Source organism: Bipolaris victoriae (assembly GCF_000527765.1).
Source record: "Bipolaris victoriae FI3 unplaced genomic scaffold scaffold_111, whole genome shotgun sequence".
NCBI lineage: Eukaryota > Fungi > Ascomycota > Dothideomycetes > Pleosporales > Pleosporaceae > Bipolaris > Bipolaris victoriae.
The window spans coordinates 40,107-56,708 of record NW_014575281.1 but is presented as its reverse complement, the minus strand read 5'-3'; the positions used below and the strand labels follow the sequence as shown (position 1 = coordinate 56,708).

Here is a 16,602-nt window from a genome sequence, read left to right as displayed (position 1 = left end):
TACCGGCTAACAAGTATTGGCAGATCATCGACGACCTCGAGCCCATGGTCGTGGAACGCCTTGAAGCCTACCGCCGTGCAACCAAAACCCTCCCCAAGAAAATTCTCTACTACCGCGATGGCGTCAGCACCGGGCAATTCGCCCAAGTCCGCGACGAAGAGCTACCACAAATACGAGCCGCATGCAAAACCATCGGCGTCGCCAATATCAAAATCACCGTCGTTGTCGCCGTAAAGCGCCACTCAACCCGCTTCTTCCCCACCTCTATCGCATCCGCAAACGGAAACTGTAGACCAGGCACTCTCGTCGACCGTGCAATCACCTTGCCGCACTACTCAGATTTCTACCTGCAATCGCACCACGGCCTCAAGGGCACAGCAATACCAACGCACTACATGGTCATTGCCAACGAAATGAATCTCAAAGACACGGACCTCCAGGAACTCACATACAAGCTTTGTTACACGTACGCGCGGGCTACACTCGGTGTATCGTACCCGCCTCCAGCATACTATGCAGATCGGCTATGCGATCGCGGTCGAGCGTACCTGCGGAATTGGTTTAGTCCCGACAGAGGCAGTACAGAGCACCAGGGTTACACGAGTCTTGTGAACACTATCAAGCAAAAGGAGCAGGGCCGCTTGGCGCGGCGGAAGGCGCATTTGGCGCCACAGACGGGGAAGGGTGCGCAGAGGAAGTCGCCGGATGAGATTGCGGTGGAGAGGGAGCATGAGAAGTTTGTGGAGAGCGAGATTGAGAAGGCGGTGTTGAATCGTGCGGTTTTGGAGTGGAATCACGCGCGCTCGGGGGGGCCGGGGCCTTGGGCGAAGGAGCTGGATGATACTATGTTTTGGATGTGAGTTATCTAACTGGGCGACATGTTGGATAAGACGCGCGTTGCATAGTTGGGTTTGGACGGGAAGTCTTCTCTTTTCTTTTGATTGTTGTTTCGAAGTCGTCTCTTTTCTCCCTTATTCAGTTTAGACTACCTTCTCCCTTTCTTGTTCACTATAGGCTGCTGTCTTTCTCCTTTCCGTCGGTAGATTATAATTTTCAAGCTCAATAGAATTCCTGTTTGACACTCTACCACTTCTTTCCATCACATTGATCTGACAACAGCACGGGCGATTCGACATCTGGAAATGATCGGGGTTCCGCATGTTCCCTCAAACAAGTAGATGACTATTGTAAGTGATACAATTGGCTGTTTGTATACATTCACATGCAAATCTTTGTCAGGACCGTGATTTGCAACAAGCGGAGAAGATGGGATCGAAATCTACGACATGCGCATATTGTATTGCATCGAAGACGTGCGAATGACGCAGCAAATCTCATCTCACCATATTCGGTTGTCCTAAACTGCCAACACCGTGGCTACCCCATTCTCGTGACGTGTATATGTATTCCCAAGAATGCGCCGCGGAGCAACCTCACAGGTGCAACGGTACGCTTCGATACCTTGGCATGGTATAGTCAGATGCATCCAATCAATTTGGGGGCGATGCAAATCAAAATCTGTCAATGCCGATTCGCCAGCTGCAATAGCTCCCTTCCTTTACCCAATAACGTGTCTTGTCAAGAAATGCGGCTTTGTGTATCGACAGTGTCAATGGTGTTGTAGTGACGTTTAAGTGATGCCGTCCAATAGGCACAGTTCCGATTCGAGACGCAGTACTAAGCGTGTTCCTAGCCCCAGATCTCCACTACGTCAAGCTACCATCAACCCACATCCACGCACAGACAAACGGCGTTCACCTCCTCACCAATCATCAAAGCCTCATTACTGCACAGCTGAACATGTTGCGATACAATGACGCACAAAGTAAACACTTCCTTTCTCGCAAAATAAAAGCGCCAATGGAAGAAGCCAAGCGGGAGAATCCTATCACATAGCAGACTCACCCCTCCCCCTTGCTCACTCTCAATCAACAAACATATTAAAAGCCCATCTCTGTGCCCCCAATCTGCTACTTTTCTTTCTTGAGAATGTCCTTCCATCGCACTTTTGTATCCTCCATCTCCAGAGCCGCTTTCAGACCTCAGGTCAGCCGTGTCACAGTAAACAACCAATTCGCCTCATTCCGTGCCCGTGTCGCAGCCATGTCGACGATTTCAGAAGCCATCATCAAGGACCACCGTGAGATCGAGTCGTACTACAACGAGGTCATCAACTCAGACGATGTCGACCACAAGACACGATTCGGAAACCAGTTTACTTGGGAGCTTGCCCGACACTCTGTAGCCGAGGAGCTGCTCGTTTACCCTGCCATGGAGAAGTACATTGGCAAGGAGGGTCACGCACACGCTGAGAAGGACCGTCAGCAGCACCACCAGGTTAGTCTACTTATCTTCGCCCAAATCTCCACGTGCATGATTACTAACGAAATATCAGGTTAAGGAGCTCCTCAAAGAATTCCAAAACATGAAAGCCACCGACTCCGCCTACGTCCCCAAGCTCAAGGAACTCTGGGGCATCCTCGGCCAGCACATCAAGGAGGAGGAAGCCGACGACTTACCTGCTCTTGAGAACGCACTAGCGAAGCCCGACAACAAGGGTGCGTCGGAGAGTCTGGCCAAGAACTTTGGACGCACAAAGGCGTTTGTGCCATCGAGGAGTCATCCTAGCGCTGGCGAGAACCCGCTCTTTGAGGGCCCGATGGGCATGCTGGCCGCCCCCATTGACCACATTGCCGATATCTTCCGCAAGTTCCCAGACAACACTATCAGCCCGAATCCATCGACGAAGTAAAGGGTTGAGGAGTGGACTAAGTTGAGCGATGCACGGATTGGCGTGATGGAGTTGTGAGAGTTCCAATGCGATGATTAATGATGGGGATTGTCTTTGTAGCATGAAGAAATGAATATGAAAAACTTCACAAGATATATGTTTACTTTGCCGTCCACTGTAATGGATTCTGAGTGCTGATTTCACTTGTCACCTCACCATTGCCGCTGCGAATATGGAAAACAGTATAACTTCTGCACATCGTCTTTCCCTGTCAATCAACTCGAAAAACTCTAAGAAATCACCAAAACGTTCGGTTGAATTCGACGAAGCCCCAGGCCTTGACTTGGTAGGTAAGCACGTCAAGAGAACAAGAAGCCAAGATAGGCAATTCTAATGCAATCCCCCCGAAAAAAAAGGTACACCCAATGGAATATCAACTTTGCACACTCTGCTCCCCTTCAAGTCTCTCCAACAAAGCCCTCATCTTCTCCAGCAACTCCGGTATACGAAACGGCTTCCCAATCACATCATCCATGCCCGACGCCCTCGCCTCATCAATCTGGCCGCACCGAATATTCGCCGTGACGGCAATAATCGGTACATGCCTAACCACTTGCCCGCGCTGCTCCATCTCGCGTATCTTCCTACTGCACGTGAGCCCGTCCATTTCGGGCATCTCGCAGTCCATAAGGACCATGGAAAGCGGTATGCCGTTTGGAGTGCAGAACTGAGTTTTGGCAATGTGGTCGAGGGCGTGCACGCCGTTGTCGGCGGTGGCGGTTACGCAGCCTGCTTTTGTGAGTTGTTTGCAGAGGACCTTTTGGTTGAGTTGGTTGTCTTCTACGACGAGGACGTGGAGTTGCTGGGTCGGTTTGTTGGTTTGCTCGCTGGGATTGTTGTGAATTCTAGAAAATGCTTGCAGGGTGTTGCGCAAACAGTATGCGGGGATTTCGGTATTAGGTGACCTTCTTGCGCGTTCTTCGAGCAGACGGCAGTCTTCAGACGTCATTCTTCTGCTCTTTAGATAGAACCCGAATGTACTGCCGACGCCTGCTTCCGAGGTACAACCAATCTGTCCACCATGCAGTTCGGCTAGCTGTCGCGAGATGAAGAGCCCAAGGCCACTACCGCCATACTTTCCGTGTGTGCGCGGTGATGCCTGGGCGAACTTCTCAAACAAGAGCTTTTTCTGTCCCGGTGTAAGTCCGCAGCCACTATCTTGAACCTGGAACAAGAGGAAGACCGGCGAACCGGTGCCCCAGTCATCTCCGTTGCCACAATCAGTAAGTTTCATTCGTTGTGGGACAAACTCAAAGCCATTGGGAAGTTCAAAATCTGGTTTTTCGGCTTGTGCGCGAATTTGGATAACAATGGAGCGTGTTGGCCGATCTTGAGTGAACTTGATCGCATTGGTCATGAGATTCACGATGATCTGTAGCAGACGGCCAGAATCGAGCATCACCCAATCGATGTCCAGTTCTTGCAGGCTTGAGTGCGGCTTGAATTCAAGGTTGATATTTTTGGCCACTACTTCGGGACGAAGCCTAAATACAGTGTCAATAATTTGGAGCATATTCAGGGAGAAGTGGAGAAGAAGTTCACTAACATAGAAAGGGCACGCTCAATGACAGCGACAGGTTGTGAAGGGATGGGAGTCATGCGCAAAAGGTTGGAGTCTAGTTTCGATACGGTAAGGATGTCATCGACGATCGACTTCTGATGCTGAACACAAAGAGCGATATTATTCGCAGCTTCGATGCAACTTTTTGCAACGTTTCTATCCTCATCACATGAGAATTGATGGACACTGAGAGTATCTCCGATGTCGTCGGCGGATATCAGAATTGCCGACAATGGATTGCGCATTTCGTGCGAGGTAATATCAATAAACTCGTTTTGCTGGCGCTTTGCCTCTTCTGCTTCTCGTATTCTTCGTTCCTGGAGACCTTGGGCCCATTTTAGGTGCGATATATCCGTAACGGTGCCCATAACGCTTATCAGTTCACCGTCTGGACTTAGCTCCGGCTGACAAGACGCAAGAACCCAATAGTCGATGGGTTCGCCGTCAATGTCTTTTGCTTGAAACTTGGGATGTGCATATTGAAGCTCCCGACTTGTCGGCTTGTGGGTTCTTATCAAGTCTAGTTGTTGACGATTCGTTAGCGTACCTCATAGAGCAGAGGTAATTTACAGATGTCACTTACCATCCCACATATTCTTTGAAGCCTCTAAGCTTTGCTCTGCCATCACCTCGTCGGGCATGAAGTTTCCAATGGTATCATGAGATACTCCGGTCATCTCAAAGTAACGGTCATTTGCCTCCAATAAGTGCCCCTCGGCGTCAAACAAACACATACCCAAAGGCGAAAATTCGGTCATTCGGCGCATCCGACTGGTCTGGAGTTGGAGTTGCTGAGAGAGTTCCTCCCGCTGTAAGGCAGCGACTTCAGCTGCACGCTTGCTTCGCCGTACCTCGTCTTCAAAAAGAAGAACTGACGCTAACGAAGTCGCAATCTGTCGATTGAGCATGGACGTGAAGGATTCGTACTCTTTGTCGTAAGCTCTACGAGGGTTGATTCCGAGGAGCAACAACGCACAAACATTGTCCGCGTTTGTTGGCCGAAGAGGTAATATCATCGCTTCCCTGCAGGGATCCTTGTAACCTCTCCACTCAACGATCTCAAGTAATGACCGCGGGAGTGTTCCATTATCCACATGTAACATCAACGGCTCCAATATTCGCGTCGCTTGAATGAAAGCTGAGATCAGAGTATCATCACTCTCCGTCAAGGAAAATCTTTCAGGACAAGCCTGATGTCCTCTTGGTACTCCAATGGATCCTTCAATGATACAAGTCTTTACGTAACTCTGGCTGGTATTAGGCGATTCCAAAGAGCTATGTTCGATCTCTTCTGTATCAACAATCGAGTACAAGAGTGCGAAAGGCACGTCGTAGTCGTTGTGAGCCAGACCGTCCAGCACCCTGCCCCAAAACTCTTTTACAGTGCGTGTTGCGTTCAGGCGCTCACCCAGGTAGCGTAATAACTCCATTCTTCTGCTTCTGAGCGATTCGACAGTCGTATCAAATGCATTCATATAGACTAGATTCCAATTATAAATTAGTAAGATATTTCATGTCCAATGATGTTCGCTCAATGAAAACTGGGTTGATATATCTGTGGTTTTTTGCGCACTTAATGCCAATACCATTGTATCCATTTGACCTCGATGATATTGTATGGTGAGTTATTGCAACAATACTTACAACCAAGAATGAGGTCAGTACCGCCAAAAACTGGAACCTAAAGTCATGTAAGCGACACAAACGATTAAGTCAGGGTGTGGATGCCCACAAAAGACCACGTGAAGAATGCCTCTTCCAGATAGCCATGCCGTATGATTGGTAATATTTGATTGAGGTTGAGCTGAGCCTGACCGGTTCGAGCACTTTCGCGCATCGTAGCGCGAACTGAATCCCACATTTCGTGAAAAGGGCCTGAAAAGCCAGTACCCATCAAAGCAGGATGTTTGTTGCCCGCAATGATATCTCTATGAGACTCATTATAGAGCATGGTCAAGTCCTCACCCCAGAAAACAGATGACGGATGGGGATTTCGCATGACTAAGCAAACGATTTCTCGGAATTGAATCGTCCATGTATTCATAGCGCCCAAGGGCGTCTTTGACCAGTCAATACTTCTTACGAATGTTAAATGCTCTGAAAGAACGCCTTTGGGGTTCGCAGCTGTCCAGTCGGGTACGGGAGATTCAAGTGCTGCCAGGGTGACGGCGGAGACGTTTGATGTGCGACGTTTTTCTTGCTCTGAACTGATGCTTTTTTGTGGAAGTTCAGATTGTTCAACATTCTCGACTATGTCATATGTCGAGATAGCTGCAGCAGAAGCCGAAGTTTTCTTGTCGTCTCTCACCCGAACACCATGCCATTTCTTCTCAGACTCGGGTGCAGATGCCGACAGTGGACCCCCTCCTGGAATATCTTCGTTGCGAAAGACCGGATGGCCGGTGATCACTCTCCAGTTGGGCTGAATACAGAAAACGGTCCATATAAATTTGGCGTACTCGATCGTCAATGGAAAGATGTCTCTAGAATCTCGAAATGTACTGATAGTTGTTGCCCAAATTCTAAATTCTTCGTAATTTGCGCCGCGGTCGCTATCTTCGGGATCTTCCCGTGCAGAGCCAATGACCTTGAGAAATAGTTGCTCCTGCCTCCTCAACGCAGCATTGCAGAATATCGGTCGCACCGTTAGTTGATTTTCATGGACACGATTTTCCATATCAAGCACAAACGTCGGTCTGTTGTCCATGTCCAACAACTGTGGAAGGCTTGATGTGTTCAGGCGATTAAGGGCGCCATCTTGTCGGTCTTTCTTCGGGCGAACAGGAGGAGCCGTCCTCAGGGGATTCTCAGGAACTTGGCTATCCATGGAATCTAGCGCTCTAGGATTTTTCACCATATGCTATGGTGTGTCGAGATACATTGGGAATAGTGTAGGGATAGGGGTGTGAGTGTAAAAGAATTGAGTAGTAGGGTGAGCCGCGTGAGACTGCGACATTTACGGACGTGCGAATGGAGGAAAGAGGTCCCGACACTTGATCGGCAGCGACGGATCTTGAGACGTGGCTACCAGGGTGGCTTGCCAAGCGGAAAGCGGACTTAGTCAAGACAAGATCCGCCTGATTATAGTGATATGTAGTAGAAATCACAGCGTGATGGAATGAGGTACAGCACGAATGTAGGTGAGTGCATCGTCTTTTTCGGTTTAGCGCAGACTGCATACGTAAGTAGTCTCAGCCGCAAAGTGTCCAATATACTACTTACAGTCACCCGTAGCATTAGTCTTAGAAAGTACCCTACGTCGAATGATCGATCATCTCTTCGCTAAGTTAAGGATGTGTATCCCGCTACATGCATTTCGCACTACTTGGACGCAGATGATGATGAAGAATATGAGTGGTCTCCCTGACTTACAGAATCGAAGTTTCTTAGAGAGTGAGTTCTTGGTCACGAGAGAATAAGCGGAAAAATCTGCCACAACTTTCGAGAGTATGATGTTTTATCAGAATGAAAGCTTTCTCATGAAGCAGGTACTTTTTTCGCTTTGCGTGTAGAGAATACATTAAATAACTATGAGAGGCTATAATAGGACCAACCATATTATATTGGAGTACTACTACAATAAGTATTTGGTTGATCGAGCAATACATCATATCACTACTGCATATTTCTCTCATTTAAGTGAAGATCTAATGGAGTATTTAAGTGGCCCATACCAGTCTGCAAACTTTACCAAATATGCGCATTGACAGCAGGAAAAGCTCATATCGCTATTGTGGAGGAAATAGCCCTTGGAAGTGGCAATTCGGGTGATCTTTATATCCGTATATAAATCGTGAAATCATGCTCTAGACTTACTTAGAGTAAAGTTCGAAAGAAAAGTAATGATGCCAGGTGCGCTTGGTAAGCAGTATTCGGACTTGCACCAGTTGCGTTATGCTTTTGCCAGCTCAGTCTAGCGAAGGATATTACCTAGATTCTCAAGAAGAGAAATCGAGTTCTGGTTTATACAAATGCCGTGCTACAGTCTTTGAACTTCCATAACCATATCTAAACCAGCTGCGTGACGTAAAATATTGTGAGACTTTTCTTGACACGGAGATGTGTTCAAGACGATTAGAGTTAAGCCAATCGATATCGAAATGCTGAGTACAACAAGCAACTGTGACAACAATTTTTTTAAATTACTTTTGTGGCACCCCAAAGTATCAGCCGGGTCCTTTTGGATGACAAATGCCTACACCGCATCTGCCTTACGATGTCTCAAATCCCTCGAAAACATGCCAAAAAATACTACAGTAGATACGAAGTTCTGCCTTGAAACTGACAAAACCCGCAATAGCTTCGTGCCAGGCCTCCACTGTACACCTCATCAACGCCCCAGAGGGACCAAACCGCACGGCACTGCTCTACCATCTTGACACTCGGTACATACAATCACCCGCCTCGCGTAACCTCACGATGATACAACTATCATGTTTGTAATCAAGTACCACGTCAGGCTACTTCTATCTGCCCTGCAGTAGCGGCTCTCCAGTTGCGTTTTCCCGGCACATCGCTCCGGGCTCCGATTGGCTGAGCGCCCATCTCTACACCATCAGGCCCACCAGCTTTGTAATCCAGATCTCCAGCTGTAGCAATTATCGCGTCTCATTCACACCGAATCAAGTTGTAGGGTGGAGGCTGCGAAAACAGTTGCAACGTGGTTGCTCGGGTCGATCGGCCGACCGACCGGTGAGTCGTTTTGCGGGTGCGGGTGCGAGAGAGAAGGAGGCATACTTAAATACCTCTTGCTAGCTCGCAAAGTCAGTAGCATCTCCCTCTCCACCTCTCTCTCTCTCCATACTCCAGACACACTCTTCGTCTTTACTCACAAACATGTCTTCTCTAACCTTCTATACCATGGCCATCTCGCCCGCCATCAGCGCCATGAAAAACGCTCGCGCCTTCATAAAAAAGGGCCACGAACACGCCCTCTCCAATAACATCGACCCCGAAACCCTTCTCACTGCAACCCTACACCCTGATATGAAAGACTTCCGGTTCCAAATCTACCGCTTGACCGACGCCGTCAAGTTCATGCCGCCCCGCATCAACCCAGCGCTCGAAACCATTACGCTGCCAGACGACGAACAGACGTTCGAGGAACTGGAGGCTCGCATCGAGAAGACGCTCAAGTACCTTGAGAAGTTCAAGCCTGCTGATTTTGAGGGTAAGGAGGCGAATGAGGTGCTGATGAAGTTCCATAATGGCTCGCAGATAAGATTGCCAGCCGTAGATTATGTGTACAAGTTTGCGCATCCGAATATGTGGTAAGTAAATTAGACTTCTGAGATGAGACAGAGACGGTTTGTGGGAGAGACTAGGACAGTATTTGCTAATTACGATATTAGGTTCCACATGACAACTGCATATGGCATTCTCAGGATGAAGGGTGTGGATGTAGGCAAGTTTGATTTTTTGAATGGTGCAAAGGAAATCGTAATTGAAAAGGGGGAGGAGCAAAAATAGACAATCGATCATTAAAAGTCGCTACAAAAAGAGAAAGCATTTCGTCGTAACTAAGTCCCATCGTTGTCAATATTGAAACCCCGTGACTACAGCACCAACTAGCGCGTCCATGGCGCTGCTCTGCGAACTAGCATCCGCGGGATCGACAAATGGGCCGTCCCAGTCCACACCGAAGAACGGAAGCCCTTCATCCATTTCCCTGTTCTTCTTCCAGATCGATTGCGCATTTACGTGAATCGTCGCGGAAAACATGTCGTCTGGATATGCTTGCTGTAGCCGGACCAGGTTTCGCATAAAGGCGCCCTTGAACTGCCCACCATCAAGACCACATTCTGGCTCACAGGCATCGTGAATGACTCCATTGGAACCCGAGAGCGCAGAAATAGCTGCTCGCGCAATACGGTGTGCAGCCTCAAGAAAGTTAGTTTCCGATGGAGAGTCGGCGCGCTGGAGTTCGACGAGGCCGCCGAGTATCACGCCTTGGTTGTATGACCAGATCGTCTTGTTATTGTTCTCACAGTCTTCTGTCAAGCCATCGTTGACGGTACCGTTGATGTTGATCATTCCGCTCTCGAAGAACCAATCGTGACTCTTCATCGCCCAATCAAGGTATGTCTCTTTCTTATGCTCGACCCGATTCGCTAGATGCGCTGCAGTGCTGAGGAAGAGTTCATTCGCGATGGCATTAACGTAGTTCTTTTTCCAGCTCCAGTATATACCGCCATCGCAATAAGCGCCCCATGTCTTTGCTACTGCGAGAAAGATGCCTTCGGCAAGGTCAAGATACGGTTGGTGGTTGGTAACATCATAAGCATTGATCCAAGCCAGCGCCCACCAAAGATCGTCATCGTAGAAGCCGTCAAGCCAGTCGTGTGGGTCTGGACTCTCAATATGATGTTCAGCCTCTGCACTTGAAATGTTCTTAGTCCCATCTTTCCAATTCGGCGGGAACTTGCAACGGGGCTCGTAGGTTATCGGATCAAGTTCCTTCATATATCCGCTTTCAACATGCATAGAACCATCTTGATTGTCAGTTGTACTGTTCGATGGTTCATCTTCGTAGCCCGGTTGAGGGTTCATGATTGGTGCACGAGCAAGTGCATTCGAGAAAACATCCCTCGTTAGAGCCTGCAAGTCTGCGTCCTCGGGAAACGCCTTTGCGTAATCACCAAACGTTGCGACGATATTTCCTGCGTTCCACCATCCTGTCGTTTCCCAGAGGCCTGTGGTCTCATTATACCATGTCTGGAGAGCTGACAGAGCGAGCTTGGCGCGGGATCCTGGGTCGATATGTTTTTCACTGTCGCTATGTGCGTTAGAAATTGCTGTAAGAATGAATAGTAATTGATATAGATGGCGGTAAGAAAACATTGTAAAGATACAGCTGATAATAGGTTACTGAAATTAGAAGACTTGGGAATAACTAAATCACATTTGAGACGCTGCCCGCAAACTGGAAATCGCTTGGGTTGGGGCATAAGCAGTAGTTCATGACCGCGGATGGCAGCGTCGACATCAGCGTAATTCTTTCGTATGGCTTGTAAACGTTCCATTGTTCGTGTCAAGGGGCGGCTCGTTGTAATGATACAACCATAGGGGAAAAGCAGCATCGTCTGTGCGTGATGTCTGACAATTGATCGATCGGTTCTCAAACCTGAGAATAGCAGCCAAAAAACCTTATCCGAGATCCGATCCATGGTCCAATAGCTTCTCGTCCAATATGGTTTGCCAGGTTTGTGAATTGAAGACAAAAATAGGCTGGACCAGAATTCCTTTTCGAAGACGTAACAGTCTGTAAACTTGGTGGCTCAAGGGATCTGGTCATGAAACAAAAACAACGTATGCCTTGCCAACCGAAAAAGTACACTCTGTAACACATATGAAAACTAGAAAATGAAATTGATCGAATCTCACTTCTTGGTCATGCTCACAGGCACTTGAAGCGGCCGAGACATTTGAGGACCCAGACCCTGCCAGTCTCGCTTTGGCGATAGTGCTTCCAGGAGGGGTTGGATGTTGCGGGATACCCATGTGCCAGGCGGGCTTGTTAGATGCGCCAAATTTGTCGAAAAAAGTAGCGATGTAAGGATGATGAATGTATGCACATTGGATACGCTGTGCTGGCGTAGCAAGAAAGCATGATCATGAGGCATCTTCAAGGGCATCTGAGATTGTGTAGAAGTCTACACCTTCAGTAAACTCCCTAGCAGATGATATATGTATAGAAAATCGAGGCACGTGCCCGTTTGTGTCAATAAGGCGTTGGATGCACACCTAGTAAGGCAGCTATCGCTTTTCTGTTAGGTCCAGAGCTTGGACGATCATCCACGAGACGACCAACTAGTGCGACATTACCCCACTCGGCGATGCGCCTTCTTGCTTTGGACGCCGGCTGACACCAACAACACGATTGCTAATTTACGGGGGATCCGCAAACACCATCGCTATTGGAGCCTGTCCAACAACCTTGCCAACGGCCCGCCTGCTGGCCTACCAACACCACACTACTCACGAAAATGCGCGCTTCATCGATGTTGCATCTACATTGAAGGTTAGAGCCATAACTCTCTTCCCCCTTATGGCAGTTAAGCTCTGGTGCGATGACGTTGCTTCATAAAGGTATCGGCCCAATTGTTTTAGTATGCGGATGCACAGCTGCTACCCTGGTTGCTGACATCAATATTTTCGTCGTTTGACAGCATTACGACTGACATGATCAGGCAATTAAAATATCGTGACCAAAGTCTTTAAGCTGTTCCACCCAGCAGTTCCCTGAACCAGGCCCGGCTTCATCTTTGAACTTCCATATCGCTTCCAGCACGCGCTTGGATGTACGCAGGTAGCCCCAGAACATGAGACCATATAGCTCGTCAAGGGTGTTCATGATCCACTCGCGTTGGGCAGAGTCTTCTGACTCTGCGCCAGCCAAGAACAACGGCCAACAGATTGACTTGAACAGTGCATCTCCCGGCTTCAGGTGCGAAATGTGATGAACCACGTCGTCGGCCAAAGCTGTAAGACTGACAATAGCGGTACCGCTTGTTGGGTCGAGAAGAGGATTTGTAGAGGGCAAGACACGTGCGAGATAGATACAAACGGCCGAACGATGCGCAGAGGCGATGCGGATACGTTGTTGAATGTCTTCGAAGGGTGATGCAGGTACAAAATCAGATGACCATACAATTGGGTCAAATTCAAGGGCACGCCGCAGCAAGACACCCACCTGCTCCTCAATGTAAATGGGGGTATTGGTTCCGGAAGGGGAACCGTGAGAGTCTGGTAGCGCAAAAGACTCCAACATGATACGAAGTAGCGGCCCGGGGCAAGAGAGATAGTTGTTCGTCTCGGCGTAACGGAGGATAGGGTCAAGTTCAATCGTGTCTGGAATTAGTGCAGGCAGCGTCGTGAAGCTGAAAGTTGAACCAAGAATGTGAAATACCAAGAGGTCTGAAAGTATAGTTTGGCGAAGTCTGCTCATCGGGCGTTGAAAATACGGCGGCTTGCCGAGTAGCTGGATGAGCTTGAGAGCACCGTCCATGTGGACTTTCCATTTATCTCGACCGGATTCTACAAGGGCGTAGTTGACGAACAATAAGATCGTCATCAGTATAAAATCAATATTAGCAGTGTTCACGGAGGTGATGCTCTTTGCAAGCAACGACAGCGCCTGCTGTTTTGCTACAAGAGAATCTCGGTAAGAGGATTTGAGCGGGCCCCCAAAACGGCTTACAGCTTGGTAATAGGCCATGACAGTTGGACTCTGTTGCTCCTGGTAGGAGGATTGGCTCATGGGGTTGCTGCTGATGTTGAAGACATGGAAGGCGGAATTGGCGACAATGATCTGCAAAAGCAACGGATAGGCAGATGTTGCCGGTATGAGATCACGAATAGGGTTCTGGCCAGGCCCATCGTAGACGACCATGACCTCACACAGCTGAGTTGCGAAATGATAGAGATAGTATCGTGAGTTTCGGTCAAGATCATTGAGCAGAGGGTCTGTCAATGCTCGATGAACATCCGAAATCATCTCCCGTTCGTTGCCCGAATCCATCTGCCGTCCTTGTATGGACATTCGGTAATCGTCTATTACCGAATGTCCGGAAACTAGCTCATGACTAGACCCCGATATTGGTGACATTTGTTGCTGCTCGTCTTGTTGCTGAGAAGGGCCCTGGTTGTCCCATACCAAGGCCGACATGCCCTGGGCCTTGGCTGATGCTTCAGGCGGATTTGCGTGTGCCATGTGGTGCTGCTCCATCTTTTCCTCGTAGCATTTTCCCATCATCTTGCCGCGACTGGCGACACCGCGGTTCCATACAAACAACTTCCCATAACCCAGGCATTCGGTTCCTGCTGATAGACATTTCTGGCAGCTTGGTAGAGACCGATCGCATCTCCAACGTCGCTTTCGGCAATTATGACAAGATTTGGTCGGCAGATTTAGGTGCGTTGTGCTCATTGGATGGGAGCCATGCAAGATGTGCTGGTGATTGACTGAATTGAGTTCTACGGGGTACGGCGCGGGGTGGATATGTTCTGCTCGTGGTGGATGTGGCCTGGGGAAACAGTGGCGCGACGGAGCTAACGGCTTTGGGCTTGGCGGCAGCGGCGCTTTTCGTCACGTCAGCCTCCGTCTTTACTCATTACGTAGCGAGAAACTGCAGTGGACCAATCACATCCCTTTCATCTATGGCAAAGTCGTGATCTGAGTGTTTTCTACGTCCACGTTCCACCACCACACTAAACTCCAATCAGCAGCCAAGACACACGTTCTGCGGCAAAGGGTCCACCTCGTCACGGCTTAATTCATCTACGTCAGATACACCGCTGGCGTTTAACGTTGTGCTTCGGCTGTACATTCTACATTAGGCCGCTGCTTAGAAAATGCCTTTCTTTCTCGTTACCACATCGTCCACGGGCTTTGTGAAGTCCGGTCAAACTCAAGGTATTGAAAAGCAATGGAAGGAGTCATATAATTATCGGACATCAGAAGAGTTTTTTGTGCTTCTCCATCACTTACTTCTGACAAGTGTCGCCACGAGAACACTTCTCTGGCCACCGTACGCGTCTTGCACAGTTCAAGCATGACAACGCCAACGCTTCCAACAAGCCAACCCACCTTGGACCATGGCAACTTTACACCAGCACCTCCAAACTCGAAAGACTTCGCGCCACCAATAACGCTAGAAAAGGCCGAAGAAGGCATCAATATGCCCCGCCGAGTTTCATACAGCGAATCCGATATCGAACGCCTAGGTCGCGAGCGCCCACAAGCATTTGGCACTTTTCTTCAGGAGCTGGGCTTCTGTTTCGCCCTTTTGGGCTCCATGTTCATGTCCGAATACATGATCTCTGGGTTTACCATTCTCCTGCCCGACCTCGCTCGAGAGCTCGACATCCCCACCAAGGCACAAACATGGCCCGCTTCCGTCTTTTCTCTCGTCACAGGAGCGTTTCTCTTGCCCTTTGGCCGACTGGGTGACATTTTCGGAGGTTACCTAGTCTTCAATGTCGGTCTTGTCTGGTTCATCATTTGGTCCCTTATTGCCGGCTTCTCACAGAACTACATCATGTTGATTATGTGTCGGGCATTGCAAGGATTTGGTCCTGCAGCATTCCTTCCATCTGGCATCATGCTGTTGGGCTCCATATATCGTCCTGGTCCAAGAAAGAATCTTGTTTTTAGCCTGTATGGTGCATTCGCCCCTGTTGGTTTCTTTACTGGCATTTTCTTCGCGGGCATCTCTGCACAACTCGCATCGTGGGGCTGGTTCTTCTGGATCGGTACCATCATCCTCGTCGCTGTAAGCGTAACGTCGTATTTCTGCATACCTAAACATAAGGTCGAGGCCAATGAAAAGGTCGAGGCACCAGTCAATGTTGTCAAGATGGATTGGTGGGGCACCGCAACTGTAGTTCCGGGGCTTGTCCTGATAATCTTCGCACTTACAGACGGGAGCCATGCCCCACAAGGCTGGGCAACTCCGTACATCCCTGTAACATTCATCTTAGGCTGGATCTTCCTCGGTGCCTTCGTTTACATCGAAGGCTGGGTAGCTGAGCAGCCTCTCCTCCCCAGTGATCTGTTCAAGGTCAAGGGCATGAAACCCCTTGGACTGGCTCTCTTTTTCCAGTACGGAAACTTTGGCATATTCATCTTCTATGCTAGTTTCTATATAAAAGACGTTGTCGGCGCGAGCTCACTCCTCACTGCCGCATGGTTCACGCCCATGTGCATCGGTGGCTTGATCCTAGCTACCATCGGCGGACTGGTTCTACACCTATTGCCCGGTCGTATCCTACTTATTATCAGTGGAGTGGCATTCATTCTCTCCACTCTTCTCTTCGCGATCCTTCCTGCACAGTTCAATTTCTGGGCCTGGATCTTCACCGCCATGATATGTGCTACTCTCGGCATCGACATTACTTACAATGTGGCAAACATCTTCATTACCACATCGCTACCAAAAGCGCGTCAAGGCCTTGCAGGCTCTTTCATGAACTCTATTCTATTTCTAGGCATAGCAGTGTTCTTGTCACTTGCTGATCTAGCAGTGAGCGAGACAAAAGAGAGGGGCAAGAGAGAGAGCTACAAAGTCGCCTTTTGGCTTGCTACAGGCATTGCGGCGGCGGCCCTCGTCATCATGTTTTTCGGTGTCAAGATTGGCAAGGCAAAGAGCGAGTTGACAGTTGAGGAGAAGGCGGAGCTGGAAAATGAATTGGTTCGAAGAACAACTAATGAGTAATCAGTTGACTGGACAGCAATAGAATACAGTAGAAT

The 16,602-nt window shown here is 48.9% G+C and overlaps 7 protein-coding genes across 7 annotated transcripts; 3 read left to right on the top strand and 4 right to left on the bottom strand.

Moving 5' to 3' along the window:
• Positions 1-2,103: 2,103 nt before the first annotated feature.
• COCVIDRAFT_30258 (hypothetical protein) lies at positions 2,104-2,752 on the top strand (the record flags this gene model as incomplete). The annotated part of the gene is made up of 2 exons (XM_014696879.1): positions 2,104-2,337; positions 2,396-2,752. The coding sequence occupies 2 exons, from the start codon at positions 2,104-2,106 to the stop codon at positions 2,750-2,752; spliced, it is 591 nt and encodes a 196-aa protein (XP_014552365.1).
• A 412-nt stretch (positions 2,753-3,164) lies between these two features.
• Positions 3,165-7,179, bottom strand: COCVIDRAFT_30257 (hypothetical protein; the record flags this gene model as incomplete). The annotated part of the gene is made up of 5 exons (XM_014696878.1): positions 3,165-4,275; positions 4,338-4,872; positions 4,936-5,832; positions 5,997-6,033; positions 6,085-7,179. The coding sequence occupies 5 exons, from the start codon at positions 7,177-7,179 to the stop codon at positions 3,165-3,167; spliced, it is 3,675 nt and encodes a 1,224-aa protein (XP_014552364.1).
• Positions 7,180-7,433: 254 nt separating this feature from the next.
• On the bottom strand, positions 7,434-7,589 carry COCVIDRAFT_110501 (hypothetical protein; the record flags this gene model as incomplete). The annotated part of the gene is made up of 1 exon (XM_014696877.1): positions 7,434-7,589. The coding sequence occupies one exon, from the start codon at positions 7,587-7,589 to the stop codon at positions 7,434-7,436; it is 156 nt and encodes a 51-aa protein (XP_014552363.1).
• A 1,599-nt stretch (positions 7,590-9,188) lies between these two features.
• Positions 9,189-9,821, top strand: COCVIDRAFT_30256 (hypothetical protein; the record flags this gene model as incomplete). Its single annotated transcript, XM_014696876.1, has 2 exons — positions 9,189-9,622; positions 9,704-9,821. 2 exons carry the CDS (start codon positions 9,189-9,191, stop codon positions 9,819-9,821), a joined length of 552 nt encoding a protein of 183 aa, XP_014552362.1.
• Positions 9,822-9,887: 66 nt separating this feature from the next.
• COCVIDRAFT_19556 (glycoside hydrolase family 76 protein) lies at positions 9,888-11,374 on the bottom strand (the record flags this gene model as incomplete). Its single annotated transcript, XM_014696858.1, has 2 exons — positions 9,888-11,146; positions 11,254-11,374. The coding sequence occupies 2 exons, from the start codon at positions 11,372-11,374 to the stop codon at positions 9,888-9,890; spliced, it is 1,380 nt and encodes a 459-aa protein (XP_014552344.1).
• Positions 11,375-12,537: 1,163 nt separating this feature from the next.
• COCVIDRAFT_41469 (hypothetical protein) lies at positions 12,538-14,280 on the bottom strand (the record flags this gene model as incomplete). Its single annotated transcript, XM_014696875.1, has 2 exons — positions 12,538-13,581; positions 13,636-14,280. 2 exons carry the CDS (start codon positions 14,278-14,280, stop codon positions 12,538-12,540), a joined length of 1,689 nt encoding a protein of 562 aa, XP_014552361.1.
• Positions 14,281-14,905: 625 nt separating this feature from the next.
• On the top strand, positions 14,906-16,567 carry COCVIDRAFT_19554 (hypothetical protein; the record flags this gene model as incomplete). The annotated part of the gene is made up of 1 exon (XM_014696857.1): positions 14,906-16,567. The coding sequence occupies one exon, from the start codon at positions 14,906-14,908 to the stop codon at positions 16,565-16,567; it is 1,662 nt and encodes a 553-aa protein (XP_014552343.1).
• Positions 16,568-16,602: the final 35 nt, after the last annotated feature.